Source organism: Eulemur rufifrons, chromosome 20 (assembly GCF_041146395.1).
Source record: "Eulemur rufifrons isolate Redbay chromosome 20, OSU_ERuf_1, whole genome shotgun sequence".
NCBI lineage: Eukaryota > Metazoa > Chordata > Mammalia > Primates > Lemuridae > Eulemur > Eulemur rufifrons.
In genome coordinates, this window is record NC_091002.1 from 28,504,090 (window position 1) to 28,531,698 (window position 27,609).

General features: G+C 55.8%; 3 protein-coding genes across 4 annotated transcripts; all 3 read right to left on the minus strand.

The window, feature by feature from the left end:
* Positions 1-9: 9 nt before the first annotated feature.
* ADISSP (adipose secreted signaling protein) lies at positions 10-12,633 on the minus strand. Of its 2 annotated transcripts, none has more exons than XM_069495818.1 (6): positions 12,522-12,633; positions 5,995-6,111; positions 4,530-4,672; positions 1,893-2,031; positions 889-1,011; positions 10-679 (listed from the first exon to the last, which is right to left on the minus strand). In XM_069495818.1, exons 2-6 carry the CDS (start codon positions 6,011-6,013, stop codon positions 579-581), a joined length of 525 nt encoding a protein of 174 aa, XP_069351919.1. In that variant the 5' UTR covers positions 6,014-6,111; positions 12,522-12,633; the 3' UTR covers positions 10-578. The 2 variants fall into 2 exon arrangements, with proteins under 2 accessions (XP_069351919.1, XP_069351920.1); XM_069495819.1 differs by having other exon boundaries at positions 12,073-12,633.
* Positions 12,634-18,901: 6,268 nt separating this feature from the next.
* On the minus strand, positions 18,902-21,729 carry SPEF1 (sperm flagellar 1). Its single transcript, XM_069496238.1, has 7 exons — positions 21,621-21,729; positions 20,456-20,567; positions 19,920-20,076; positions 19,681-19,720; positions 19,474-19,534; positions 19,163-19,286; positions 18,902-19,036 (listed from the first exon to the last, which is right to left on the minus strand). The coding sequence occupies exons 1-7, from the start codon at positions 21,727-21,729 to the stop codon at positions 18,929-18,931; spliced, it is 711 nt and encodes a 236-aa protein (XP_069352339.1). The 3' UTR covers positions 18,902-18,928.
* Positions 21,730-24,283: 2,554 nt separating this feature from the next.
* CENPB (centromere protein B) lies at positions 24,284-26,929 on the minus strand. Its single transcript, XM_069495466.1, has 2 exons — positions 25,218-26,929; positions 24,284-24,494 (listed from the first exon to the last, which is right to left on the minus strand). The coding sequence occupies exons 1-2, from the start codon at positions 26,909-26,911 to the stop codon at positions 24,329-24,331; spliced, it is 1,860 nt and encodes a 619-aa protein (XP_069351567.1). The 5' UTR covers positions 26,912-26,929; the 3' UTR covers positions 24,284-24,328.
* Positions 26,930-27,609: the final 680 nt, after the last annotated feature.

Below are 27,609 nucleotides of genomic sequence, written 5' to 3' on the forward strand. Positions count from 1 at the left end.
GCCTCTAGCATCCACTGGAAGATTTATTTCTTTAGGGTTCTACCCCAACCAGTCATTTAAAAACCAAGTAACACAGACCTGAGGGGTAGGGGTTGGGGACTGCACCTCCCTCCTACTCACCGTGGACTGCAGTGGGGAAGAGGGAGGGACAGGAGAGGCGCTGAACCAGAGCAGCAGCAGTAAGGGGGCAAGGACGTCACAGAGCCAGCTCCGTCCTCTCCCAGACCCTGGCTGGAGCCCCTATGGCTTGGGGTGGGGAGTGGGTAGAGCCCACCCCAGCCCCTCCCCCTCCCTTCCTCAGACAGCCTCCTTGAGGGCTCATCCATTTCTTCCGGCAGGAGACTGAGGCACACGGAGAGGAGGAAGCGGGAGAGGAGGACGCAGGAGAGGCAGGGTGGTGGCACAAATGAAGGCAGAGGTGAGAGGCGTGGGCAAGGCCCCGGCTTGGAGGCCCCTGGACACTCTAGCCCCACGCGCACCCCGGGGAGGGGCGAGGAAGCCACACCATCACGCAGCATGTTGGGGAGACGAGGCGGGGTTTAAGGCTGAGGGGCCCCGAGGCGGACACGTGGCCCGCCTCAGTCGAAGCCGTGCCAGTCGCTGTGCTCAGAGTCGTATTCCAGCTCGGCGCCCACGCACTTGACACCGTCCAGCAGCATGGGTGTGCCGTGGTGCCGGTCTGCAAGGCAGGGGTGCGAGTGGCTGCCACACTGCGTCCCTCGCCCCACCCACGCGACCCACTACAAGAGGACCCCTCCACCTTCCCTCAGGGATTGGCTGGAAGGGGGACCCCAGCCCTTTTTCAGACTGGGCTCCCGGAGGACAGAAACCCTTGCGGCCAGGCTTGTGCCTCCCTCCTCCAGCCATACCCGTGCCTTGCGCTCTCACCCATGACGCGCGCCTGCACCACCACGCGCACGCAGGCGCCCGCGCCCCCTTCACAGGCTAGCAGCATCTCCTCCTTGAGCACGCCCTCCTTGTGCGCTGAGTACTCACACTTGACGCTGTAACCTGCCGGAACAGGGGCAGGCGATCAGCATCTCCCTCCGCCTACGATCCCACCCCAGCACTCACTGGCCCCCACCCAACACCTAGACATGCAGAGTCTCCCCCAGAAAGGAGCAGGGGTGGCCCCTCTGGAGCCCAGAGAACCATGGCCCCCAAGGCGGGGTGTGCAGGCCTCAGAGACTTCCCATTCTTCAATGAGCTCCAGGTGCCTCTGGCCTCCAGGCCACCCCAGTATGGGTCAAATTCAGGCTTCTAAAACAGGGCCTGCTGATTCCCCGGAAAGGAAGGCAAGGAGAGGTGGAGATGGGGCAGGAAAGCGGGCAGGGCAGGCTCTGAGTGGGACAGGTGGCCAGAGGCAAAGGCCGGAGGGGTCTCACTCAATCCACTGTAGGCCAGGGTCACAGGGGGAGACATGAAACGGAAGCTGTCGAGAAACTGACACCCTGGTCCCGGCCAGGCTAGCAGCGGGGAGCAGGGCCTGAAGCCAGCCTGGAGGGAGACACAGCCTGAAACCCACAGCCTGGAAATGGTGAGCCTTAGGAGTAAGCCACAAAGTGCCTGCGGCTCCAGCAGGTTTTTCTTGAGGGGCAGGTGGGAGGGAGGGCTGGAGGCGTAAAGCCAGTTCCTCCGAGGCTCCCGTCTCAGTTACCTCCCCACTGAGGAACCTATCGTGTGGTGGGCAGACATGGGCAGACAGTGTGAGCTCACCGATTTCTGTCCAGGGACAGGAAGTGAGGCCTGGGGCATGGGACCTGCCAAGTTGCCATAAAGAGGTACCATGTCCCTGACTTGCTGAGCTGCCCCTCCACCCTAGATGGGGGGAAGGGAGCACCCCACATTCTCACTCCCACTCACATCCAGCCCCTGCTGGAGGAGGGGCGCACCTTCAGAGGTGGGCACGACGCTGAGGAGCTTGAGGTACAGGCTGGGGACAGGTGCCTCGTGGACATCCTTGCTCAGTCTGTGCACCGGAGGCAGAGTGAAGGTGATCTCATACCTGTGCAGGATCTTCAGGAAGCCGACCTGCAGCAGGAGGGCGGGAGGAAGGCACCTTCACTTACTGCTTCCCCCAGGGCCCACCCAGTCGTGCCACCTATGATCCTTGTGGGCCCCAGCACCTGCTTCCCTGAGGATCCCAGGAAACCTCATTCCCTCCATCACTCCAGCTGGTCCACACCCCAGCCCGATGGCCCCAGGGCCCTTGACAGAGCCCCTTCCCCAGAGGACCTCATCCCTACAGCTCAGCCATCACATTCCTCAGCATCTGCCTCATGGGCCCCACTGTCCTCAGTGGTCTATTTTATTAGATGAGAAAATGGAAGCCAGGAAATGACTGGCCAGAGGACACACAGAGTGACCAAGATAAAGTCCTCCCTAGACCTCTTGGCCACTTCTGCCATTCGTGGTAGACAGCAAAGCACAGGCCACTTAAAGGGGAGGCTCAAAGTTCCACGACACAGGCCACCCACCTGCCCCCACCACTAGTACCTGCCCAGAGCCAGCAGCCCAGGGTCAGGGACGCTGGTCCTCTTGTCACTCATATGGAGACACCAGGCAACACAGCACGGCATGAGAGATGGGATGGAATTAGATGATGGACACTATCCAGCTGCGTCAGCCCAGAGCTGGCCCACAGGCCTGGCACCATTGACCTAGGGCTCCTCCCTGCCCTGCTGGCACCTGACCACGGGTGCCTGCCTGCTCACTCAAAAGCTCGCTGAGCCTACAGCTACCTACTCATGACCCATGCAATTTCTGTTGTTCATACACAGTGCTTGGCAACCAATGCCCTCTGGGACAGATGCCATTCTTGGAAACTCCAGGGGTGTGAAGGGCCATAAGCCAGGGTGGCTGCTGAGCAGGGTGGCTGATAGGGGTGCAGTCCAGCAGCTGCAGGGTGCATGGTACACCTGCAGGTTGCCTGGGCACATAGACTCCGGCTCATGGTTACTGGGGCTCGACGGCCACCGTGGGGACTCGTTGGGACTGACTGCACAGAATTTTAGCCTTTTAGTGGCACCAGAATGACATCACCACATAAACCTCAATCTATGTGACCCCCTTGCATTCTGCTGGTGGAGGGCACACCTCTCAAGCAGGCTTTCTGGCCGGACCTACCAACTGCCCCTGTGACCCAGCTCTACCGCTTGCAGAATTTTCCAGAGGAAGTACTCAGAGATGTGAAAAAAAAAAAAAAATACTCATCACTATCTTATTTATAACAGTGAAAACCAGAAACAACCGTAACACCCAGGAATAGGGAACTAGCTAAATCAGTGATGACACATATAATGGAATACCAAGCAGTTGTAACATCTCATGGAAAATTATTTACTAACACATGCAGGAGACAGTTCACAACAGAGGCAAACAAAAAACCACGTGTACACCGTGATACCAGCTTTTGTTTTTGGAAACAAAGCTTTAATAAAAGCTGGAATGACACACATCAGAATATCAACCATGGTTATTTCTGGATAGTATGACTCTGTGGTACTTTTAAATTTCTTTGCAGTTTTCCCTATCTTCCCAATTTTATCTAATAAACATGAGTGGGTTTTGCAGTGGGGGAAGGGAGCTATTTTTAAAAGTTTTGGTTCACTCTGTTTAAACTCTGTTCCCTTGGGGAAGCTGTCAGCTGAAGGAGAAAGAGTGAGGATTTCTGAGCTGGAGAAATGGATACAAAGCTGGGCCCTTTTCTGAGCAGGGCAGCAGGCCCCTCCTCAAGGCCATCTCCAAAGACCAGACCTCTGCTCCCCACACCCCCAAGGGCACACCTGCTCAACTCTGGTCCCCTTGCTTATTGACCCAGTTGAAGGCCTCAATTCCTGTTTTCCCCAATCCAGCTCCTCTAGACACTCTCTCCTGCCCCTTTCCAAGTGGATGTGGGATCCCAGTGTCCCAGCAGTGAGAGGAACATGCTGGAAGGGGTGTAAGCTGTGGCCACCAGGAGAAGTGGATGTTCCACCAAGCAGAAAATGGGGGTGAGAAATACTACTGCAAAGAGCCTAAATCAGCCAGAGATTTGGCAAAAAAAAAAAAAAAAAAGGGTAGAAAAAATCACAGCTTGTTATTGCCATAATTAGCTTCACACCTATATCACATATATATATCCTTCCATTCTCATACCAACTCTATAGGGTGTGAACTGTCTCCACTTGAAAGGAGAGAAACCACGGTGGCCTCCCTCAGGTCACAGAGCCAGAATGACTGGCCTAGACCTGAACCCAGGCCTGTGGCACCACAGCCTTGACAACCACCTTCCATTGCCATTGTCTGGGTGAGGCTGATGATGTCAACGGCTCTGCTCACCTTGATTCAAGTGACATTCTAAATGTACTCATTTCACTGAAATCTCACCACCTCCCATTTTACAGATGGGGAAACGAAGGCTCAGGGAGGAGCAAACACAGGACTGTGAGCCCAGCTGACAGGTAGGCCCAGGAAGCTGTCAGAGCCAGGGAGGAGGTGGACGGGGGAGACTGGGAGTGAGGCTGGCAATGGGGGAGATGTGCATGTACCTTGACCAGAAAGCTGCTGTCGCCCTCCTGGGTGACCATGACCACTGAATCATGCAGCTTCTCATCAAAGTGGACGTGGCTCTGGGAGCCTTCTGCATCGTGGCCTGCCGCGAAGCGGATACTCCGGACTCTGGGCTTGTTGCCTAGGAAGAGTGGGAGAGGGCTCCAGGGGCTGCTAGCTTCCCCTACCCCCAGGAAATCACTCCACCTTGTCCCCTCCCCACCTCTAAGACTGCCCTTGACACCACCCAGCACCCACTGGCTGGGCTCCTTTCAGGCTAGGAAGACATGGGATCATGAGGCTTCAGGCCCTCACTCTGCCCCTACCTGCCTGGTCTTCCCACAGAAATGCCCTTCCCAACAGTGACGTGGGGGGACTCAGGGATTGGCTAATACAACCCCTCACATGGAAGATGAGGCTGGTGCCAGAGACAGGAAGGGACAATCCTCCTGACTCTCACCAAGGCTGAGCAGTGTAGGGCTCAGCACAGGCCTACAGCACACGCTGCCCAGTGCCCTCCCCCATGAGGCCCCTGCCTGCCCCCCTGACGACCCCTGTGGGGACAGGGACAGGAATGGGGTCTAGGAAACCTGCTTGGGGTGGGAGAAAAAGAGAGGGTCACAAAACACACTCAGCCCACCTAGGAGAGGCCTCGGCCGCCACTGAACCCCAGTGCTCATTGGCAGGTAAAAAGGAGAAACCCAGGGGGCCTCCAGACCCCACCCCACCCCGAGACCTCCTTCCCTCCTCTGCTCAGCCCACCATCAAGGCCCTGGGCTGTCCCTGAGCGGGGTCAGATTCTCCAGGGCCAGAAAGCGCAGAGGGTTGCGACAAGCAGGGTGGTGGAGAACCGGTCTGAGGGCCTGGGTTGGAAGGACACTCGGGCTGGGGGGAGGCCAAGAGCATCACCCTGGTCCTCTCTGACCCCCAGCCCAAGGCCTCCCAAGAGCCCTTCCCAGAGTCCTTTTGGTGGGAGGGCCTGGGCCGGCCTTGGGCTGGGCTCTACGACATGTAGCAAAGGACATCCACAACCCTGGCTGAGCCCCTCAGACCTGACCCTCAAATCTTACCAGGTCTCCTTGCGGAAGACCCTCCATTATCCCTTCTGGACTCTGAATGAAATCCAAATTCCCTTCCATAGCCTGCTGTGGCCCTGCCTACCCCCCCAGTCTTGGTGCTCATCACAAGCCCCTCATGCCCCCTGACCCCCACAGTGGAATAGGGGGGCTGGAACACGGGCACATGAGAGCACACACCTCCACAGATCAGCATGCCAAGGAGCTAGCAGGGGTCCCCAGGACCTGGCACAAACACTGGTATATTCTGAATCCCATTCAGACACACGTGCGCGCACACACACACACACACACACAGCCAACGCAGGTCCCACCTGCAACAATGGCCCTCCTTACCAGGGCTGACTGGAAGAGCTTGTGCAAACCCTGCCGGCCAGAAAGCACTTACCCTTGTTGGCTGCAGCCATGGACGCCCTCCCTGCCACGGGGTGAGACACGCAGCTCCTGCTGGACACCGCCACTCAAGCTCAGCAGCCTCCCATGCTCCAGGGACACCAGCAGGAGCCTAAAGGATGGGGGTTGGGGAGGGCATGGGTCAGGGTCACCCATGGGCCTGTGGCTGGGGGAAAGCAGAGGAGCTCCCTTTAGGAAGGACGCAAACCCCTGCTGCTCCCAGCAGCCCAAGTGGTGCCTGCATCCACCAGCACGGGGGCTTTGCCCTACCCTCCACCCACCGCCCAATTCACCAAGAGCCCCACCCTTGCCCGATACCTCATCAACCCAGGGCCCTGCCAGCATGTGCTAAGCTACAGCTTCCAGGTGCCAAAGGACTCTTGTGCCCAGCCTACCTGGGGCTGGCAGGAAGGGCAGCCTGGAAAGGAGGGGGACTTTATTGGTACTTTCCAGGGGCCAGTTCTGGCGGTGCTGACTCCAAAGGCGGGGCCTAGAGGCCACATTATTTAGGTCACACACCCAATGCAGTGGGGTACAGGTTAGAGTTGACAGTGTGCTTGGTGCCGGGCAGGAATGGGCACCACATAAAATAAACATGTCCTTGGAACTCTCCCTCCTAGTGATCCGTCAGGGCCATATACAGAAGAGATGCCGAGGGAGGGGGTCTGCCCCCATCTCAACCCACCATTCAGACCTTGGTCTGAGTCTCAAGCTGCATCAAAAAGAATGAGAGCAACTAATAGAAGCAGATGGAACACATGAAAGCGGAGCATTCACAGAGATTAATAAAAAAAGAAGAAAGCAAAACAAACCCAAACCCTCATTTGTCACCACTGACAGTAGCAATGCCCTAACTCTTTCCTTTGAAAACTGGCGACCGAAGAGAAATAATTCAACCTGTCTCTTGGCCTTTCTCGGAAGCAAATTGCCCTGGTGGTTGTCGGCAAGCTCCTCTTTCCAGAAGAATTCTTGCTAATAAATAACAAAGGAATGGCCAAATGCTAAGTCATTCTGCAACCCCTAAAGAAACAAATGCCGGAGGCAACAGGAGCCAGTGGCTGCTAAAACATGAAGGGAAGGTGGATGGGACAAGGGAAGGTGGATGGGACGTATATACTCACAGAGGCCCAAGTGCCTTTGACAGATGACCTTGTGTTATTCTTACGGGGGAATAACGCAGGTTTGCAGTGAAGGGATGTGACCTCACCCAGTCACACACTGGTCCCTCTCCCCTCGCTTCTTCGGGACAACCTAACACACCGACGCCTCCTGATGTGAGGGAGCCTGAAGTCACAGCATCGCTGACAAGGGCTTCCTGCCAAAAATGTTTAACCTGGATCTAAACAAGCCTCTAGCTCCAGCTTCTCATGTACTGAAAACACAGAGGACGGTGGAGCAAATTAAATGACGCCGTGAGAAAGCAATGAGACAAACCCAGAAGGCAAGATATTCTACAGGATGATTGACCTGTTTTTTTTTCAAACTGCAAGAATTAAAAAAAAAAAAAAAAAAAAAAAAGGAAGGAAGATTGAAGATTGTTCTAGATAGGGATGCCACAAACTATAGCTGCTTACTCAGCCGACAGTCGGGTTGCCACCTGTTTTTTGTAAATAAAATTTTACTAGAACACAACCACACTCATTCGTTTACATGTTGTTCATGACTGCCTTGCATTGAAACAAGACTACTTCACGCAGTTGTGACAGAGACCACAGAGTCTGCAGAGTCTATCAGGCCCTTCACAGAATAAGTTTGCCAACCCCGGTTCTAAATTAACACACTTAAGAGACCAAGAAGGCAGGAGAATCTTCGGGACAAATGACCTGGATTTTTCACCACAAGAGCTGCAAGAAGAAAAGTCAATAGGGGAGGAGGTTTCTATCTAATTATAAAAAAGACATTTGGGGTCTGAAGCCCAGATGGCCTTTAAAGAAAAAGAGAAATGCATTAATTAAATAAACAAACATTGGGGGATAATTGGGAAATGTGAATGGCCTGGATATGAGACGACACAAAGAAATGAGTAGATGTTGTTAGGTGAAACAATGGAATTATATTATGCAGAGAACAATGTACTTCTTTTTTCAGAGAAGCACATTCAAGTATTTAGAGATGAGTGACCCATGAGTGACCTTGGCTAGTCAGTCCAGGGACTGAAGAGAAACCACAGGATGGCCTCATAGTCTGGGGCTGGGCCTGCCGAGGGCATGACCTCGAGGTCCCTAGGGTGCCGAGCTGCCCTGGGAGCAGGTGTGGCCTCACCTCCCTCCCTACTTCTCAGAAGTCCACCCAAGCCCAAGCCCTGCCTCACCGGCAGGGTGTTTGCATCTTGGGTACCAGGAGCGCTGGTATGAGGAGGCCTAGAGAGATGCAGGCAAGGCTTGGCCTCTGGAATGCAGGAGTGGCCTGGGCAGGAAGAGCCCCAGGCCCCAGCACCTCCCTGGAGGCCAGTCCCAGGCCCCAGTCCAGGATAGAGGGAGGGGAACTATGTCCCACTCGCCTCTGGCCAGGTGACTGCGGTTAGTCATCTCAGCCCTGAAATGCTCAGCTTGTCCCAGGGAGCTTGGCCTTAGAGAGCAGCCTGCCACCTAACCCACCCACTCCAGCTACCCCCTGAAGCTGTGGACGCAGAGCATGTGACAAATGGCCAAGTGCAAGGGTGCGAGGCCTTCCTCCTACCTTGCAGAGGCTGCTCTAGCCACACCTCTGCAGCCATGGGGCAGAGACAGCCCAATGTCCACAAGGTCCTCCCATCTCTTAGGACATTTCCTAGAGGCCCAGGTGAAACTCTTAACCAGGGGGAGCAAAGGCTCCCAGGGGCCCTTCTCACAAAACATGCTGACCCAGTACCTGCAGCCCCCTCCCCCCCACCACCTTCACTCCATCCCTCAGCCCACTGCCTGGCCCCTGCCCACTTTGCCCTGGCCATCCCCTCAGCCAGGAACAATCCCCTGTCCCCTTCAGGGGACAAACCTCAGCCAAGGTCTCAGCCCCAGCACACCCCTCCCGCACCAAATCCCAGGATAGGACTGAAACTCTTTACAGCAGGGGTCCCCAGACTATGGTGAGCTGTATAATTATTTCATTACATGTTACAATGTAATTAATAATAGAAATAAAGTGCACAATAAATGTAATGCGCTTGAATCATCCTGAAACCACCCTCCCTCTACCCGGGTTGTGGAAAAATTATCTTCCATGAAAATGGTCCCTGCTGCCAAAAAGGTTGGGGACCGCTGCTTTACAGGATCCCCTTTCTCACTTTTGGGATCATTTGACATTTATCTTCCCCACCTAACAAGGGCAGTGACTGTGTTTTTGCTAAGCCCTGTGTCCCCAGCACTTAACATGGCATCTGACATATATATTAGTTGACTGAACGACCACATAAGGGGAGCCCAAGTCCCGGCCTTGGCCGGGCCTCCAGGCAGATGTGTTGTGGTCAGGGACAGCCACTCTGTACCGGAGGCTCTCAGGAAGCGGAACTCCCCACCCCACTCTTAGCCAACCCCTGCCCCAGAGAGCTCGGCCTCCCACCGGCATTCCTCCCTCAGCCTTGCTCCATTCAGTCAGCTGGTTACCTGCCCGTGCCCACCTTGAGATGCAAAGCCCACTGAGGGCAGGACCACATCTTATGCAGTGCCCAGCACACAGTTAAGCCCGACACTCGGGACCTGCTGTAACCGTCGGACAGCGAGAACACAGAGGGAAGAGGCAAGTGACTTCAGGGGCCCAAAGGAGGCTGGAAAAACCCAGCGTCCTTTCTCAACAGAGAGCATGCTGGTCCCTGTCCCCGAGGAGCTAGACTCTCACCCACACACAATTCCTCATCAGAAGCAGGAAAAGAGGGCATCAGGCCTCCCCTGATGCAGCCAGAGAGAACTGCTAGGCCACCACGCAACCCCAAGCCCAGCCCTGCCTCCCGCCTCCTTCTGTGCCAGCCAAGTCTCCACTGTGGCCCAAGCCACATGGCCCCCAAGAGGCAGCAGTTCTAGTTCAAATTCCAGCTCTGCCCTTGCTGGCTGTACGGGTAAGTTATTTCACTTCTCTGTCCCTCAGTTTCCTGATCTCTAACACAGGAATAAGCAGTGGCCTCTTCCTCCTAGGGTTTGGTGAAGTTGTGCCTGAAGCTATGTGACAACCCACCCCCCACCCCCACCTCCGCAAAGCAAACCCCCAAAGGCCTGGTTTCTAAAGCAACAGCAATTTCAGCAGCACTGGTGCAGAGAGGCACTTCAGGTCAATCCTGGAGGAGCCAGGAGTGGCCCTCAGAGTAGCCCCCAGGGATCTCAGCCTTCTCCGGAAAACAGCTCAAGGGTTAAAGGGGCCTCCCTCCCCTTCCTTCCTCCTGTCCTCCCCTTCTCCCACTCCCAGGGCAGCCAGGCCCCTAGGGAGGGCCAGAGAGCAGACTGCTGACAGTCCCCTGGCCCCTCTAGCCAGAGGGCCTTACAAAGAAGATGTGGAGAATGTATATCCTGGAAAATACACAGGGCGGAACATGGTGCCCCTCCTCCCGGCAAAAAATATTATACCTTCCTCCCTTGGATGGACTGTCAACAAGTCAGGGGTGGGACCCTGGACAGTCACAAGATGGGAAGGGCTGGAAAGCTGAGACAAGGGCCCTGGGGGCTTCTTTGGCTCTCGGTTGTTCTCAGGAAATCTGAGAGACCTTCCCTCTGGGGGATGGAGCGCTACCAGCTTCAGTCCTGCTTAGGTTCAGAGAGAAAGACTGCTTCGAGGCTACCTTCCCCAGGGACATAGCAAGTGAGCAGACAGATGGACAGTCACACAGGAACCCAGAGTTCTCAGCACCCCAGACTCCTGCCCCACAAGGTACTCCTACTTCTCCAGGCCATCCCATGCTAGGGCCCAAGGCACTAGACTGGAAGGAGGGCCAAAGACAGTGTGTCCATGGCAAAGTAGAGCTCCCAAACCTGCCACACCCTCTTGCCCCCCAACCCACTCCATCCCTTTCTCCAAAAGCAGCCCCCATACCCCAACGTGTCACAGGGCTAGCCCTAGCTTGTCCTCTACTGTGTGGCCTCATTCCTTCTTCAGTCCCCATTCTCAATCTGGTCCGAGGACTTTCTCTGAGCCAAGAACACCACAACCTTCCACCTTCCCCACCTCTTCCTCTTCTGCCCCCAGCCTGGGGCTCAGTCCTGGCTCGGGCACTCAGTCTAGAAGCAGCACTGTCCACCCTCCCATTAAAGCTCCAGCCTGTAATCATAATGCTCACTGAGGCCTTGAGATGGGGCCACACTGACCTGCTGACCCCCAGAACCTGACATAGGACTGGACACACAGCTGGGACCCATATACTCAGAACAGGCCTGGAAAGGCAAGGCTGGAGGTCAGGTGTGGTTGTGGCAGCTTCACATCCACTCAGCCTTGATGTAACTTCATTTCCTCCTCCCTCCAGTAAGCCAAAGGTGCAAGGATAAGCATGGGTGTGTTCTCTCCCATAAAACCAGTGAGGTGCAGGAGGGTGAAATGGGGAAGAAACTCTCACCATCCCACAACATCCCACCTCCTCAACAAGTGCTCTGTCCAGCATCCTCCCCACCTTGCCCTCAGCTAGAGGATGCTCACACTCCTCCAGCCTCTAGATTATATGCCTCACCCAGGCCCTGCCCTGGGCCTGTGACCCAGGGGCCCCAAGAAACAGAGGCCAGGCTGGGTCCAGAGGGTGACAGCTGTCCCCCTCACCCTCTCCAGTTCCATGGGACAGAGAAACACCCTACCCACAGCTCCCAAAGCCAAGATTCAAGAGGAAAGGTAAGCTGAGTCTTCCCTTCTCAGTCCCACAGGGCCCTGCTCACTAACAGGAATGCTGGTCCAGAACCTAAATCCAATCCCTCCTGCCGCGTGCCGCCAAACAACAATGCAGGTATAGGACTCTGTATCCTCTCCGGCCGCCATCCCCGTGGGTGTGGCACCTCCACTCCCACCCCATTTTTCTCGGTGGTGGTGGTGGTGGTGGGAATGTAGCTGGACATTCCTCCATCACACCCACCCTGAGTTGCGATTCGGCGGCTCTGTCCCTCAGAGATAATCCTGTGGGCTTCCCAACCTCAGCTGACGCAGGAAGTCTCCGGAGCCCGCTCTCTCAGACATCACCGCCCTCCTTCCTGAGGGTGCCCAGGACCGGAGGTTCTGCGAAGCTACTCGTCCAAGGTCATGCAGCAAGACAGTGGCAACAGCGGGGTCGTGGGGAGGAGGGGGTGTTGACCCCATTACGCCCCCGCCCTCGCTGTGACATTCGTGCCCCCCCACAGCGCCTCGCGGAAAACATCCCTGCTCCATCAGCTAACCGTCACCCGCGTCCCGAGGACCTGATATCACCCCACCCAGGCACCGGGGGGTGCTCCAAGCTGGGCCCCAACGGCAGCGCCCCCCTCCCCAGCTCTGCGATCACTGCGGGTGGGATCCTAGGCACTGCTCAGGACTGGGCCGGGGGCGGGAGGGGATCTCAGCAAGCCGGGCAGAACCGGGAGGTGGGGGGAGGAGGGACGTTCTCACCTTGCGGGGTGCACCCCGGGGCCGGGCCGGGCAGGGACGACCGCTACGGTGACGGCGGCTGCGCCGGCGGCTGCAGCTGGGGCTCAACGCGGAGCACGAGGAAGGGAGCCCCGCGCCGCCGCCGCACACCTCACGGCACGCCCCCGCCTCCGCCTATTGGTCAGCCAGGGGGTGGGGCGAGGGATGCTTCGGACCAATGTGCGGGCTCCAAAGAGCCGCCAACGGGCGAGGAGCAACTCGCGTCACGTGTAGGGGGCGCTGCTGCTGCAGCTGCGCCCTACGCGCCCGCGCCTGGCCAGAGTCCTGCGAGTTCTCGCGATGAAGGCTGTCCGGGGGGGGGGGGGGGGGCCCTGGACGAGGCAAGGGGCCCGAATGGGGCTGACGGAAGAGAGGGAAGGAGGGCCTCAGGTAGGCTCCACCCCCGCCCCGCCTTCTGCTGGGGGGTTTGCAGCTCCCTCCTCTACCTCTCCTTGGGAGGGACCTCCCCTGGACCTTGCTCCCTCCGGTGGCCTTAAAGCGGGACCTAGGGTCAGGTGGAGCGCCTGAAGGTCGCCTTTCTCTCTAGGCGTCCACGCCCGCATTAGCAGTCGATACGCGCCACGCTAGTCGTCCAGTACCGGGGGAACCCTCCGTTCTTCCCGCTCTCCGACCCCCGGGTTTCGACCTCTTCCCTTTCCACTCTAGCCCCTGTCGTGGAGGAAGCGTCCCGGTGCAGGCCGGAGACGCGTCCTGGGAGCCCGGCCCAACCTGGATAAGCTTCAGAACAAAGAAGACACGCGGCGTGGGGGTTGGGAGAGCCTGTGCCAGTGCCCCTGGGGACCTCAGCCTCTGCTCCCGGTCTCCATGGAGGCGGTCGCCATGGCAGCGAGATGCGCCTTGCTCAGCACCGCGGGGTGGGATGTGGGCGTCTCCACTGAGCTAGGGAGCGAGAGGCGTGGCCCTCGGGTCTTAGGGGTTCTTGCCGCGGTTCCGCGGGCTGATTCGTGAACACCCCACCTACGTGTCACTGGCTGGGACAGATTCCCCAAAGTGAAGGAAGGAGCTGCTCTCCTTCCTTCAAACAGAACTAGAAGAGAGACAGCCCGGGCAGCTGAAGGCCAGCTTCCTTCAGAAGGGCGGGGATCGCTGCCTCTGAAAGAACTTTCACGGCTGCCCACCCTTCTCTGCATCCCTGTGGCTCTTAACCTGTCTCCTGGCCTCCCGTCTGCACACTGTTGGCAAATTAATCTTTCTGAGCTATTGTTTCCATCACATTCCTCCCCTGCTCTAAAGCTCCACGCTCTGGACTGTCTCCAACAGAGCTTCATAAACTTTAGCAGCATTTTGGGTGATTCGTGCGCTCTCTGGCGTTTGAGACACTGTCCTCCAGCATTGACACTGGGAGTTTTTCACATTCTGATCTCAGCCCACCACTCCTGCCCACTTACTACCCGACTCCCACCGTTCCATGTGCCCCACTTCTCTCCCCACCCCCACCCCCACCCTGCCAATGTAGTCCCATGTGTATTCTTTTCTTCATGGTCTAAAGTTGGCAGACAGTGAGCCCAAAGCAGCCGGCAGATGTATTTTGTTTAGTCCACATGGAGATTTTTAAAATGATTCTTTCCCCCTTCCCCCTCCCTCCTCCTCCTCTTCCTTTTCTTCTCCTGGAATCAGGAATCTGGTTTCCAGGCTTCTTTTTTTTTTTTTTTTTTTTTTGAGACAAGGTCTTGCTCTGTCACCAAGGCTGAAGTACAGTCTCACTGCAGCCTCAAACTCCTGAGCTCAAGTGACCGCTTCCAGGCTTCATATGAAATATCAGAAGATCTAAAAACACAGGCTCACATTCCAGCCTGACACTATAGGCCCCTTTAGGAGCACATCAATTTACCATAGTCCTCACCAATCCCTATTTATCAAGATTATTACCTTCTGGGTGTATGTAGACATTTGATTTTATGATCTCCCCCTCCTTATGCTGCCTTCCAACTTGGAATGCCCTCCCCACTCTCTTCTCATAGCCAAAATTTACCGTCTCCTCAACCAGGTTAAGACCTGCCTTTTTTATAAAGTCTTTCTAGCCAACTTCTCTTCAAAATCATTTCTGGTGTGGGCTCTCTGAAACACACAAACTAGCTGCTTACTGCCCACTGCTTGGGGCTATTTCCTAGTTGTCAACTCCTTTCAACAAATATTTACTGAGTGTATATGAGGAGCAAGTTATGGTACTAGGCTGTGTGGAGTGGAAGGTACTCCCAGTTTAATGTGGGAGAGACACTACACAAAAAGAACTGTGGTCTTCTGTCCCTACCAAACACTCCTCACACTCCCAGGTGTTGGGCATTCTAGCCTACTTCGAGGACTTGAAATACAGGTCCTCCTGCCCATAACTGGAGTTACTATATGCTCCCAGGGAAGGCTACAGATGGTTCTGGAAAGCCTCCAGGAGAAAATGAGAGTCTTCATGCTAGGAGGAAGTCAGGGCAGAAGTTACATAGCTGCCAAATTGCTGCCCTATGGGCCTGTGTACCAAGAAGAGGGTGTGTCAACATTGGAGTGGTGTGCAAACCACCGGGCTTCCTGTGCAAAGGGCCTTACCAGAGCTAAATGATCCTGATAAGGGAAGCCACAGGCCCAAACCAGTCCCCCTGGAGATGGGGACAGCACGGCAAGGAATTAAGAGCAACTCTAGGTTAGGAGAACAGATTGAGCGCATGTAAAATACATGCTTTAGTTCCAAACACATGGTATTCTGGACTCTATTCTTTTTGATAAAAATTAAACAACTATAATCTCATCAGAAAATTGCTTGGCAGTACCTAATAAAACTCACAAATGCTAAGCCTATGATCCAGTAATTCCACTCTTAATTATGCACCAGAAGATATGTATGCAAATATTCATGGCAGCACAATTTGTAATAGCCCCAAATTGGAAATAGCCCAAGTGTCTATCAACAATAGAATAAATAAATTATACTATATTCACACAATGGTATTTTATACATCAATGACAACAAAATACTGAATACATGTAAAAACATGGATGATTCTGATAATATTGAATAAAAGAAGCCCAACACAAAATTAATACATACTCTAGTGCAGGTCTTTTGGTGAAAATATGTATGTGTCTGTCCTGAGTATATATTCAGGAATGGAATTGCTGGAACATAGCCATGGTGGCTTTATTATGTGCCATCTTAGCTAGAGTGAACTACCTTTCCCAAATTCCCCTTCATGTATGTTTCCAGTTAGGGTTGGCCACAACAGTCATTTCTGCATGAGACTTGAAGGGTAGGAGAAACACAGTGGCAATATTGGATTTTACATTTGCAAACTCCGGTCAGGAGCTGTGTAGCCTGTGCACATTGTGACTGATGTGCTGGCTCATGCTGATGTGGGATAACAGCAAGATCTGCAATTGCTCCACCTTTCCCTGGATACTTCTTAGCTTCTATGATTCCTGCGCTAGATGACAAAGGGTGCCAGCTTCTTTTGCAGTTTATCCATGTCATCAAGTTTGGGGGCAGTGAGAACTGACATGAGTCTCAGTTTGTTCTTGAGTGTTCCAGCTTATGCTCATGGATTTCATCTTCTCCTTTCTCCCCCCCACTTTTTATCCATCTACCCTTCCCAACTGCCTCACCTATGGACTTTAAGCTTCAGCATCAGATGCAAAAGCCACAGCCCCACAGAGACTATTTAACCAGCTCCCACAATTACCAGCTTTACATACAAGAGCCTACAGTCCACCCTACAGGTGTGGTTACGTGGGTGCAAGTTTCAGAGAACAGAACTCTGGAGACCTATTGCAGATTATGGATAGATCATGATGCTAGAGGTAGGGTCAGTGTGTGTGAAGCGCTAGTGGTTAGTTTGAGGCAGGTGGAGGGTCAGGCTGGAGCCAGTGTTAACCTAAGACCAGGCTAAGTGCAGGGATGGGGCTCAGATCAAGGTCAGTAGTCGTCACCAATTTCTATTATCATTTATTATTGAATACTTTAAATATTATCAAACTGGACTAAATATAATCCTTGATTCATGACACTTTCTCCTCACTTGTCTGTAAGTGACTCACTCATGAACACCTATAAACCCACCACCTGCCCCAAGAACTAAACCATTACAAATAACTTCCACCTACTTATGTGCTTCTTATATCTCTCCCCCTCCCGCACTTCTACACAGAGGTAACCACTATCCTAGATTTTATCCTTTTATTACTTTTTCCTCCTTGTGGTAGGCAGCTCCTAAAATGGCTCCCCATGATCCTGCCTCGTGGTACTCACCCCCACATGTACCCCTTTCCTTGAATGTAGGCTGGACCCCGTGACTTGCTTCTAATAAACAGAATACAGCAGGCTGGGTGAGGTGGCTCACGCCTCTAATCCTATCAGTCAAGGAGGATTGCTTGAGGTCAGGAGTTTGAGACCAGCCTGAGCAACAGCAAGACCCTGTCTCTACTAAAAATAGAAAACATTAGCCAGGCATGGTGGCGCATGACTGTAGTCCCAGCTACTTGGGAGGCTGAGGCAGAAGGATCACTTAAGCCCAGGACTTTGAGGTTGCAGTGAGCTATGATGATGCTATTGCACTCTACCTGGGGTGACAGAGCAAGACTCTGTCTCAAAAAAGAAAAAGAAAATAGAATACAGTGAATGTGATGGGATGTCACTTCTGTGATTACATTAGATAAGATTATAACTCCCTTTTTGCTAACAGACTCTATCAATTCTCTCCCTTGCTGGCTTTGAAGTAAGCTACCATCCTGGAGATGGCCACATGGCAATGTGAGAGCAGCCACCAGCCAACAACACTGAAGCCTTCAGTCCAGCAGCCTACTAGGAACTGAATTCTGTCAACAACCAAGTGAGCTTGGATCCTTCCCCAATCGAGCCCTCAGATTAGACTGTAGTTCTGGCCAACACCTTGACTGCAGCCTTGTAAGAAACCTTGAAGCAGAGAACCCAGGTAAGTCATGCCTGAACTCTTGACCACACAAAATATGAGATAATAAGCATGTGTTGTTTTAAGGCACTAAGTTGGTGGTAATTTGTTACACAGTAATAGATAACTAAGTATAGGTTCTTTTCAGTTCTTTTGCTATTACAAAGAGTGTTGCTATGAACACTGCTGTAACACACCTCCTAGAACACAAAACACAAGAGCTTAAGTTTTCCCTGGATATATGCTGGGAACATGCCTGGGAATGGAATTGCTGGATCTTGGGATTTACAAATGTTCAAAATCATCAGTAGTCAGCAAACCATCAGGGTTATGGCCATAGTGTCTTGGTCAGGGATGGGAGGAAAGCTTGGCCTCAGTCCATACGACTTGGGATCAGTCTGTGGGCAGGGCTGGAAGTCATATAAAGGGCTGAGTTAGGGGTCAATCCATAGGCAGGGGTAAGTGCGAGTGTGTGGCCACATTTTGGAAGAATCTGAAACCTAGGTTTGGGCTTGGGTTTGGATAAGGTTGGAGGACACTGTGAGGGTGGGTTTTGGGGCTAACCTAAGGCCAGGATTAGAAGTCAGGCTGTCATAGTGCACAAAACCTGACCCCAGGTGATATCATCAACCTACCAAGCAGTGGCCACAGAGGGCCTAGCCACCCACAAGATAAGACCCACTCTGGGTCCACAAAGCTCTTTCACCCAAGGGAGTGGAGGACAAGGGGAGCAGGAACATTCTATCCTCAGGGATCCAGGAGGAAAGAGAAGGCAGGCACAGGAAAGAGAACACAGCAGTAACTTTAATGGGGACAGCCATGTCTCACATCCTCCAAATGCTCCCAACAGTACCCCATGGGCAGGAGGACAATTGGTCCAGGCTGGGCCCATGTCCTCCCTGCTCCTGGCTGAGCCCACTCCTCACCCTTCCTCTCCAGCTGCTGTGGTCTCCAGCCCCGATTTCAGTCCTAGGTGAGCTCCCAGGAAGGGCAAGGGAGCCCCTCGGCTGCCCACGGCAGCTTCCCCCTTGACTGAGGGCATGGAGAACTAGCCTGGATGGAGACACAGCTGTCATCAGAGCTGGCTGGGGACCCGGTTCTGGAGGTACAGACTAAGCCATAGGACTGCCCCCCAAAGCCCCACGCTGGGAGCTGCAAGGCTGGGCCCCAGGTGTTGGATACTGCTTTGGGGGACATGCCAGGTCTCTGCACGTGGCTTCTGGGCTCTGGAAAGCGGTCCATTCTCCTGACCCGGATGGAGTGGAAGGAGGCAGCTTAGTCCGAGGCCTCCGCTCCAATGTCCTGTCCCACCACCCCCTAGGCTCATCCATCCCAAGGGAGGAGGGACTCGTGCCCCAAGAGGCTTGTGCGAGCAGCGGGCTCCGCCCTCCCAATCGTCCATCGGTTGGTGGGTGGGTTGGTCGCGGCGTCTGGGCTCTGGCTGCTAGTGGGGTGACCCAGCGTGGCCCTGGCTGCCGCTCACCGCTGCTTACGCTGCGCTTGCTGGAGCCGCCGGGAGAGGTCGTCGATGCGCACGTTCTTAAGCTGGAGCAGGTGCTCCAGGCGCCTGACCTTCATCTGCAGGACCTGGGCAGCGCAGTGCAAAGGTCAAGTCCGGCAGCCTGTTCTCTCCTGCCCCGCCTCTACAGGCCCCCAAGCCCAAGCCCAACCCCGCCCCCCGAAGCCTTCGCAGCCCTCCCTGTGCGCCCTCACCTGCACGGTCTCCTGCGAGGCCAACAGCTCCTGTTCCTTTTCAGCGATCTGAAGGACGAAGCTTGGGTCGCCCTGCAGCGCCTGGCTATACCCGGGAGGCCGGGGCGCCGGTGGCAGGCCCGCCCTGGGGTGGGAAGCAGCTTAGCGGAGGCCTGGACCTCGGGCCCCACCCTCACCTTCCACCTTCCCCATCTTCCCCTTTCCTGCCTCTCCACCTTCCCAAACACAGCCTGCTCCCACCCACCGCCACCCCTAGCCTGTATTGGGGCATCACCAAGCCTGGTGAAGTCAGGAACTGCCAGCTTCTTTACCTGAGCTGCCCCCCTCCCTGGGGGTCTGGGGCACCTTCACCTCGGGCCTTCTGGGATAAACCTGAGGTAAGGCAAGTGGAGGAGTGAGCATGCTGGAGTCCCATCCTCCTGCTTCCCCTCCACCCCCACCTCCCACCCTCGCAAGCGTTAGGAAGGAGAACAGAAGAAAGCTCCTCCTGGGAGGGAGAAACGGAAAAGCCACCTTACCCACATCCATGTAGCCACTGCCATCCTGGGGAGCCAGCTCCTGAAAGAACCCCCGTGGTCCACTGTGAGCCCACGCTCAATCTCCCATGGAAGCCCCCATGTTCTTTCCTGTCCCGGAGGCCAGGCTCTCTTTAGCCAGGCACCCCTCCCCCCAACTTATCGTCCAGGCGGGGCTTTCCGCTGTCTGGGAAGCACCGCCGCAACCCCCAGCAGTAGGAGAAGTTCGAGCAGGGTGGCACCTGTAAGGAGCCGGCGCCCGGCTTCCTGCGCCTCTGCCGCTCCTCCAGGCGCTGCCTCAGCGGGATGAGCACCAGCTCTACCACGCCGGGGGCGCACTGCGCGATCTTGCGCATCACGTCGTCCGGTACCGAGAAGTTCAGCTTGTTCAGTACCTTCCTGGTGGGTAGACAAAGGGATGGTGGATTGGGTCGGGGGTCGGGAGTCCGGGTGAAGTGAAGGGGATGGGGAAGAAGGAAGGGGGAACAGTGGTCACAGTCTTGAGTTCCAGTGCTGCAGCCCTGGGGGAGTGAAAGGGCACTGCATCTGAGCCCCCAGGCTTGGGTGTCCCTAAGTTCCTTGTCCCCTTCCCAATAAAAGAGTTCCTTGATTTTGTTACCAGAAGGATTCTGTCTGTGTTGACGCTCCCCACCCTGCCACCAACAGTCTCAGCCTGGCCAGCCAAGACTACAGGAGGTGAAGGAGCTGGGGCAGCCCTTCCTAGGAATCCAGGGTGAGGGGCTGCAGACTCCTGCTCTGCACCCAGGCATTCTGCTACCTGTTCAGGTGACTCCAGTTGCTGAGCTTCTGCTGGAGAGAGTTGGCAGGGACATAATTGTGCATCTCCACCATCTTGGGGAAGTAAAACTTGATGACCTCTGCAACCAGGACTGAGGGAGTGGGAGTAAACATGGAAGATGGGAAAACGGGTAAGGAAGAAAGGGGTGAAGAGAAGAGGGGTGGGGTGGGGTGGGGTGGGAGAATCGGGCATGGCAAAGTGTTGGAACCCAGCAGAAATTGAGATCAGTGATCAGGTAGGGGAAACTAAGTCTCCAGCATAACTCAGAGGAGCTGCATCCCTTCCCCATTAACTCAGGGCATGGGAAAACTGAGGTCTCCCATCCTCCAGCAGAGAATGAGTCTCCAAAAGAGACTTTCAGGAGTCCAGGGCCCCACTCTAGGAATCCACATGGATGCACATGCGCGCACATGAGTGCGCACACACACACACACACACTCCAACACCAAAGTCACAGACTCACACAAGCAGAGATACATGTGATAAGATCCTCCTACAGATAGACACATAGGGCAGAATGTGTAGACACACAGAACAAATACATAGTAGAACAAATACATAGGCACACATGTAGAACACACACACAAGCACAGAGAGTCACATGTGCACATAGCCTCCCCAGATATACACATACAAAGATGCATACTTCTGTCATTGAAAGCCCAGGAGACATTCCTAGAAACACAGACACGTAAACACATAATCACAAAGAAACACATATGCATACAAGACCTCCCCATATACATACAAGACAACATGTCAACACCCATATAAACACACATGCTCAGACTCCCACAAGACAGACATATAGAACACACAGCAATGAGTGAGCGCATACAAAAATACACAAATACTTATGCAGACACATATTTTAGTCATTAAATTCCCTGGATCCCTCCAGGCAGAGAGACACACATCCCACATGCACACAGAATAGAACACGTAGACATACATATGGACATGCATTGTTCACACACGGGTGCAAATAGAAAGCACACACTTCTACAATTGAAGTCCCAGGAGACAGATCCTCCCCAAGCCCCTCTCCCCCTCCGCGCACACAAGCACAAAGAGACAGTATGCACACAGACCCGTTACACACGTGCATACAGGACAGAACATGTAGACACACAGGGGCACACACCTCCGTCACTGAAGTCCCGGGAGAGGTTTCGCTTGGGCCTGGACAGAGGGATGTTGTCTACCCACAGGTAGAGCTGGTGCAGCGCCTCCTCGTCCACGCTGCTCGCCATAGGCACCCTCCGCAAGGCTAAACCGTTCCAGCCGCGTAGCGTCCCGCCTCAGCCTCACGACCCCTCAAGCGCCTCCTCTGTAGCTACTGCAGTAGCCCAGACCCGTTTCTGTCTCCCCAACCCAGAGACTCACGTCCCCGCTGGGAGCGGCCATATTGTTTTCTGAAACCATGGCAACCATCCTCGACTGGCTTGGGAGCAGGGCCTTCTGGGAGTTGTAGGTTTTTTCCCTCGCTACCTCCTGTCAGGCCCCAGTTTGGAAAAGGTGGTTAGATGTCCTTGCTTTCTCCTCCTCCCCAAGAAAGCATTACTTCTGCGCCCACGCCACCTGCTGACCAGCCACTGACCCACTGTGGAACCTGCCAAAGCCAATCAGGCCCCCAGAACTCCTGCACCAGCATCCCCTGGGCCCTTTAGCTGTCAGTCCCAAACAAAGGCAGCACCTCAATGTTGGTCAGCTTTATTGAGGGTCCATTGTTAATGATGTGCTACCCATCTGGACTGTGTGACAGTCTCTGTGATGGTGATTCTTTGCTGGGTCCCTCACCAAAGCTTGTGCTGTAGGGCCATTGCCACTCCCCCTTCCCAGCAGTGTCCTGGTGGGGCATTTAATATGTAACCCAGACTCCCAGGGAGAACACCAGAGTTCAAGGCCAGTACCTTGTGCAGGTCATTTAATTTCTTAGCTCTATTTTCTCCTTTGTGAAATGGGAATGGTTCTCAGACCTACTTGTCCCAGTGGGGTAATGGGAAAGAGCTTTACAAATGAGGAAAACAATATTTTTACAGAAGACCTGTATTTATATGGGAACTGGGGGAATGCAAGAGGGTCTAGGTACAGAAGCAGCAAGAGCTCCTGTAGACACCTCCACATCCTGCATCTCTCCCCAAAGAGCTATTCTTCCACAGATTAGAAATTGATTTCAGTACTCAGTTCCATTTCAAACCAGCACTACCCCTAGGAGAGTTAGGAATATGGTACCCATTTGTAAAGGTGTACTTTTAGAGCAAGCCTGGGGAGAAAGCTCACTTCCACCACAGATTAATGGTGTGGCTTTGGGCATATTACCGGACCTCTCTGTGCCCGTTTCTCATGGTTTTATCTACCTCACAGGGGTTTTTTGAGCATCTAAAGTGTTTAGCACAGAGCCTGGCACACAGCAAGGGCCCTATTAACATCAGCTGGTGTTATCATTAATGAGACAATCTCAGCCCCACAAAAGAGGAGTTCTCTTGGCTGAAGACAAATGCAAGTAATTTGCCTTGTTGGAACTTGAGGCAGGGACCTGGGCTGGCCTGGGGCACCTGGGGGTGGTGGCCACTGCTCCCTCCTCACTCCAGAGCAGTCCAGAGGTAGGTTGGACTTTATTACAGCTTTCTGGTCTCCTCCTCCAGGGCTCGGACTGGGGAGGGTGTGTTGATGGCAAGAGGAGTTCCAACTACTTTTTGTTGTCTTTTAGTTTCAAAGCCTTCAAGGCCTGGAGAGGATCCTGAATGCCAGAAGTGCAGAAGGCCAAGAGTGGAAGTCACCCCATCTTGTTCTAAAGTCATGCATAGTGGCCTTACCTTTCTAGAAGAGACCACACCCAGGGCAGGCAAGGGACAAAAGATGACCTGAGTATTCCCCACTTAACATTCCAGAGTTGGGAGAGGAGAAACTCGGTGGCAAAGGTGGGGGGGGGGGTTGGGAGGGAACCACAGAGGTGATGTGCCAGCCCCAGGTAAGGTGGGAAAACCGGTTTGGGGCCCAGAGCTGCCAGCTCTGCTCAGGCCCAGGCCTTCCCCTGGCTGGAACCGCTGGGGCCTGAGGGCCCCAGTGTGGAAGGGTTAGAGAGGGAAGGGCTGGGCCCTGAAAGGAGAAAAAGGGTAGGATCAGCCAAGAGGCCTGTTCTCACCTTTGGACTGGGGGCCCCCAGGGAGGGCACCGCACAGGGAATTACCAACTCACCCCCAGCCTCTTGGGGGTGCAACCTGTTCCCAGCAATTTCACCTTCCTCCTACCACTGCCTCCAGGAGTGGTCACCAGGCTTGGAGATGCCAATCACTGAAAGGCCTAAGGGGCTCCCTCTTAAGGCACCAAAGGTAAACGAAAGAATGCCCCATATGCCCCTCCAAACTCTAACCTGAACCCCAGGAGCTCCCCAGATACCCCTTTCTGTTCTGGCCCCACACCTGCAAGGACCTTTTAAAACCAGCCTTGGTAGGCCTAGTCCCCAGGTGTATATTGTTTGATTTGGCCCAAAAGAGGCTGTTGGCTCCCTCCCTCCTGCCCCAGCTAAGTGACCCCAAGCTTCTCTCTAACTCCAAAGCAGAGTAAGGCTAGGCTTCCTCTAACCCTCCCCCAGGCAGGTACACTGAAGTCACCTTCCTCCCCAAGCTTCGGTAACATTTAGATATGGGCGTTGAGAGCTCCCCTTGCCCCACACCCACGGGGCCACTCTCTTAACACTTGCTTCCATGTCCCACCACAGCAAGGACCAAAGGGAATGAGGAAAGAATGTGTCCCCCAAGACAGACGCAAGCCCAGACCATGAAGGATGCACCCTTGGCTGTTAAAATGTTCACCCCCACAAAAGGGGAGTGGACAGATTTATTGAATTCACACTGGGAAAGGAGCTGCTGGATGGCTGGCCTCTGGGCCCAGCCCCAGGCCCCTCTGCCCAGGATGGCGCCCTGCCAGAGAGGGAGAGGCATGGAGCCTGCAGCCGCTCACCAGGGAAGCACCCACTGTCACTCCCCCGGAGGACCTCTTGGAAATCTCCAATCTGGAAAGAAAACCAAGGGCCAAAGTCACATGGACTGGGCCAGAGAAAGGAACTGGGGAAGTGGAAAGCAAGCAGAGGTGGGCTCAGGAGCCCATGGTTAGACTGTGCTTCTCAAGGCGGCCCAGGGGTGGGGGTGGTGGCTGCCAGCCTTTTAGGGGCCTAGGCTGGACCTTCCTCTGGAGTCCTTCCCAGAATGGCTTTGGGGTCCCCCCCACCAAAGACCTGGTGTGGACGGCAGAGGGGAGAGGCACTCTCCGGCCAGGAGCTTCCAGGGCCCATCCCTGGCTTCTGCTGTGGTTAGTCCACTGAGGGCACGGTGTGGTAGCACCGGACGGCTCCCCACCCACCCCACCGGCTCCCCCGAGCCCAGGGGCAAATGGGGAGGAAAGAGGACTCTGAGAAAGAGGCAATAAGCAGGCAGTGAGGCTGACCTCAGCCCCAGGCCCAACCGAGGAGACTGGGCCTGCCCCACGGCCAGGGGAAGCATTGCTAAAGGATCTGGGGCTCCATCCATAGCGGGTGCCCAGAGAGTCCTCTGCCCTGGGCTGCTGCTGCCAATCTGGGTTGGGGGCATGGCTAGGCCCGGTGACTCAGCTTTGATGTCCGAGACCCCGAACTCCTGCCTGCCTGGCATGATTCTTCCTAGTCACGTGGACCAGATCATGTTCCAAGTGGAGGATGTGGCTCTGCACACGGTCGTCAATGGGGAAGGAGGTCAGATACCTCTTGACCATGGCAAAGTAAGCCATGGCCTCCCCGAAGCTGGGTACAGGCACCTCATCACCATCCTCCTCATCGTCTTCATCGTCATCTTCCTCATCCTCCTCTTCATCATCCTCCTCGTCCTCACTGTCCGACTCGGAGTCCTCCCCACCTTCCAGGAAATGGAGAGTAGGGCACTGGGCCTCCTCCTGGGCACCGTAACCCCCAAAGCTGCCACCAGCTTCCACTACTCCCTGGGCCCAGTCCTCAGCCTCCAAGCCCTCGGAGGAGCTCTCCTCCTCCTCTTCCTCCTCATCTTCATCACTGTCATCAACATCACCCTCTTCCTCCACCTCCTCTTCCTCTCCCAACTCCTCTCCTTCCCCCCGCTCCTCCTCTTCCTCTTCCTCCTGGCCTTCCTCCTCCTCCTCCTCCTCCTCCCCTTCACCCTCCTCTTCTTCCTCCTCCTCTTCTCCTTCCTCATCCTCCTCCTCTTCCTCCCCCTCACTCTTGAGGGAAGTGGTGATGGTGGCATTAGGGCCACCTCCAAAGCCAGCCTCACGAAAGCAGGCGGCTATGTCCGAAGGCTCCACTGCCTGCCAGGCCGCAGCCACGAAGTGCAGGGCCTCCATGAGGCCCAGCTGCAGGCCTGAGTGATCCTGGCTCTCTAGGGCAGTCATGGCCTTGAGCAGCATAGCCTGGCGGTAGTGGCCCTTCACCTGTTGGACCACTCCCCGCTCCAGCGGATGCACGGTGCCCGGTGGGAAGAAGGCCAGCTGCACATGCCGCAGGCCCGAGGTGTCCAGGGACTGGGCAGCCAAGCGGCCAGCCAGCAACAGGACCCGTCGAGACTCTGCAGCCATTCGGGTGTCCAGGGCCTTCAAGTACTTGGCCAGAGCCTGGGTGGTGACACCACCCTTAGAGTTGGCGGTGTAGTCGCAGGGGAGGCCGGCTTGGCCTGCACGGGGCTTCGCAGACTTGCCGGCCACCAGCGGGGGCAGCTTTTCGCTACCATCTGCGTTGGCGCACAGCAAGACGCTCAGGCGCTGGGTGGCCTGGCGCGGCCGGCCGTCGCCTCCGAACAGTCCCGCGGCCTGGTCGGGCAGGAAGTCGTACCATAGACTGGTCTCGGTCGCGCTGAACACGTCCTGCGAGGCATAGCCCTCGGCCACCGACGGTGGCTGCTCCTCTTGAGCGTGCCAGCCCGTCATACCCCCGCCGCTGCCCTCTGAGGGCACCGCGGCCGGGCTAGCAGGCGCCGCTGGGGTCCGCGGGGTAGAGTTTCGCGCCCGTGCGCGGGCCACGCCACTGCAGGACACCACACCGTGGCGCCGGCGGAAGCGGTCCAGCCATCCGTTGGAAGCAGTGAAGTCGTCCATGCCCAGCTCCTCGGCTATACGCAGCGCCTTCTCCTTGAGGATGATGCCCTTGACCGGCAGGCCAGCGGCGCGGATCTGCTGGAACCAGGCGATGAGCAACCCCTCGAGCTTGTCGTAGGGGGACAGCTTGTTGGTCTTTCGGCAGGTGGAGGCCACACCGTACTTGCGCTCCGACGCCAGGATGGCGCGCTTGTTCTTCAGGATGGTACTCAGCGTGGACGGAGGGATGTTGAAACGCCGCGCGATCTCGCCCTTGCGCAGGGTCGGGTTCTCCTCCACCTCCTGGATGATGCGCGACTTCTCCCGGAACGTCAGCTGTCGCCGCTTGGGGCCCATCCCGGCGCGCCCCCCGCCCCGGGGCCCGGCGCCGCCGCCGCCGCCCCGGGGCGGGGGGCCCGGGCCCGCGGCGGGGGGCACCTGACGGCCTCTCCCGCCCGCCCCGCCCGAGACAAAGCGGCTCGCGGGCGCGGCAGCGGGGCGACGACCCGGCTGGGCCGGGGGCACCTCCGGGGGCGCCGGCGGGCGCGGCGCCGGGCGGCGGGCGACGAGCGGCGGGCACGGGCGAGGGCGAGAGGGGGCGGCGCGGGCGCGGGAGGCAGGAAGTGCCGCGGCGCGGGGAGCTGGGAGCGCGGCGAGCGGGGCGGAGCGGGTGGAGCGGGATCTCGCGGGAAGCGCGGGGACGCCCGGCGCCGCCTCCCGGCCCTCCGCGCCCCCCCTTCCCGCCACCGTGGACCTGCCGCGGGAGGGCGCTGCAGCCTGCGGGACCGGCCGGTCCTCCGGCGTCCAGCTACGGGTGGGCAGCGGCGCGGGCGGGGACGCGGTGCATCGCCACGGCGCCGGGTGGACAGAGATTTGTTGCTTAGAAAGAATAACAACCAGGTTTTTTTTTTTTAATTAAGATATAAATGACTCATATTTTCTGCAGAAACCGAAAAATACAGGGCGCTAAAAAATGGCCGTTCACACCAGCACCTGGAGACATGCACAGGTAACATTCTGATACATTTCCTTCTAGTCTTGTCTCTCGGCGCATG

What these genes read in the sequence shown, in the direction of transcription:
- ADISSP (XM_069495818.1), bottom strand. An exon ending in ACAGCAGCTTTCTGGTCAAG is followed by an intron (nt 2,032 to 4,529) that starts GTACATGCACAT and finishes CTCCTGCTGCAG; the next exon opens with GTCGGCTTCCTGAAGATCCT. An exon ending in GGTGCAGGCGCGCGTCATGG is followed by an intron (nt 680 to 888) that starts GTGAGAGCGCAA and finishes CCTGCCTTGCAG; the next exon opens with ACCGGCACCACGGCACACCC.
- SPEF1 (XM_069496238.1), bottom strand. Translation starts at nt 21,729, where the DNA reads ATGGCGAGCAGCGTGGACGAGGAGGCGCTGCACCAGCTCTACCTGTGG. An exon ending in CCGGGACTTCAGTGACGGAG is followed by an intron (nt 20,568 to 21,620) that starts GTGTGTGCCCCT and finishes CCACTCCCTCAG; the next exon opens with TCCTGGTTGCAGAGGTCATC. An exon ending in CAGTGGCTACATGGATGTGG is followed by an intron (nt 19,535 to 19,680) that starts GTAAGGTGGCTT and finishes GCCTTACCTCAG; the next exon opens with GTTTATCCCAGAAGGCCCGA.
- CENPB (XM_069495466.1), bottom strand. Translation starts at nt 26,911, where the DNA reads ATGGGCCCCAAGCGGCGACAGCTGACGTTCCGGGAGAAGTCGCGCATC. An exon ending in TACTTTGCCATGGTCAAGAG is followed by an intron (nt 24,495 to 25,217) that starts GTATCTGACCTC and finishes TTTTCTTTCCAG; the next exon opens with ATTGGAGATTTCCAAGAGGT.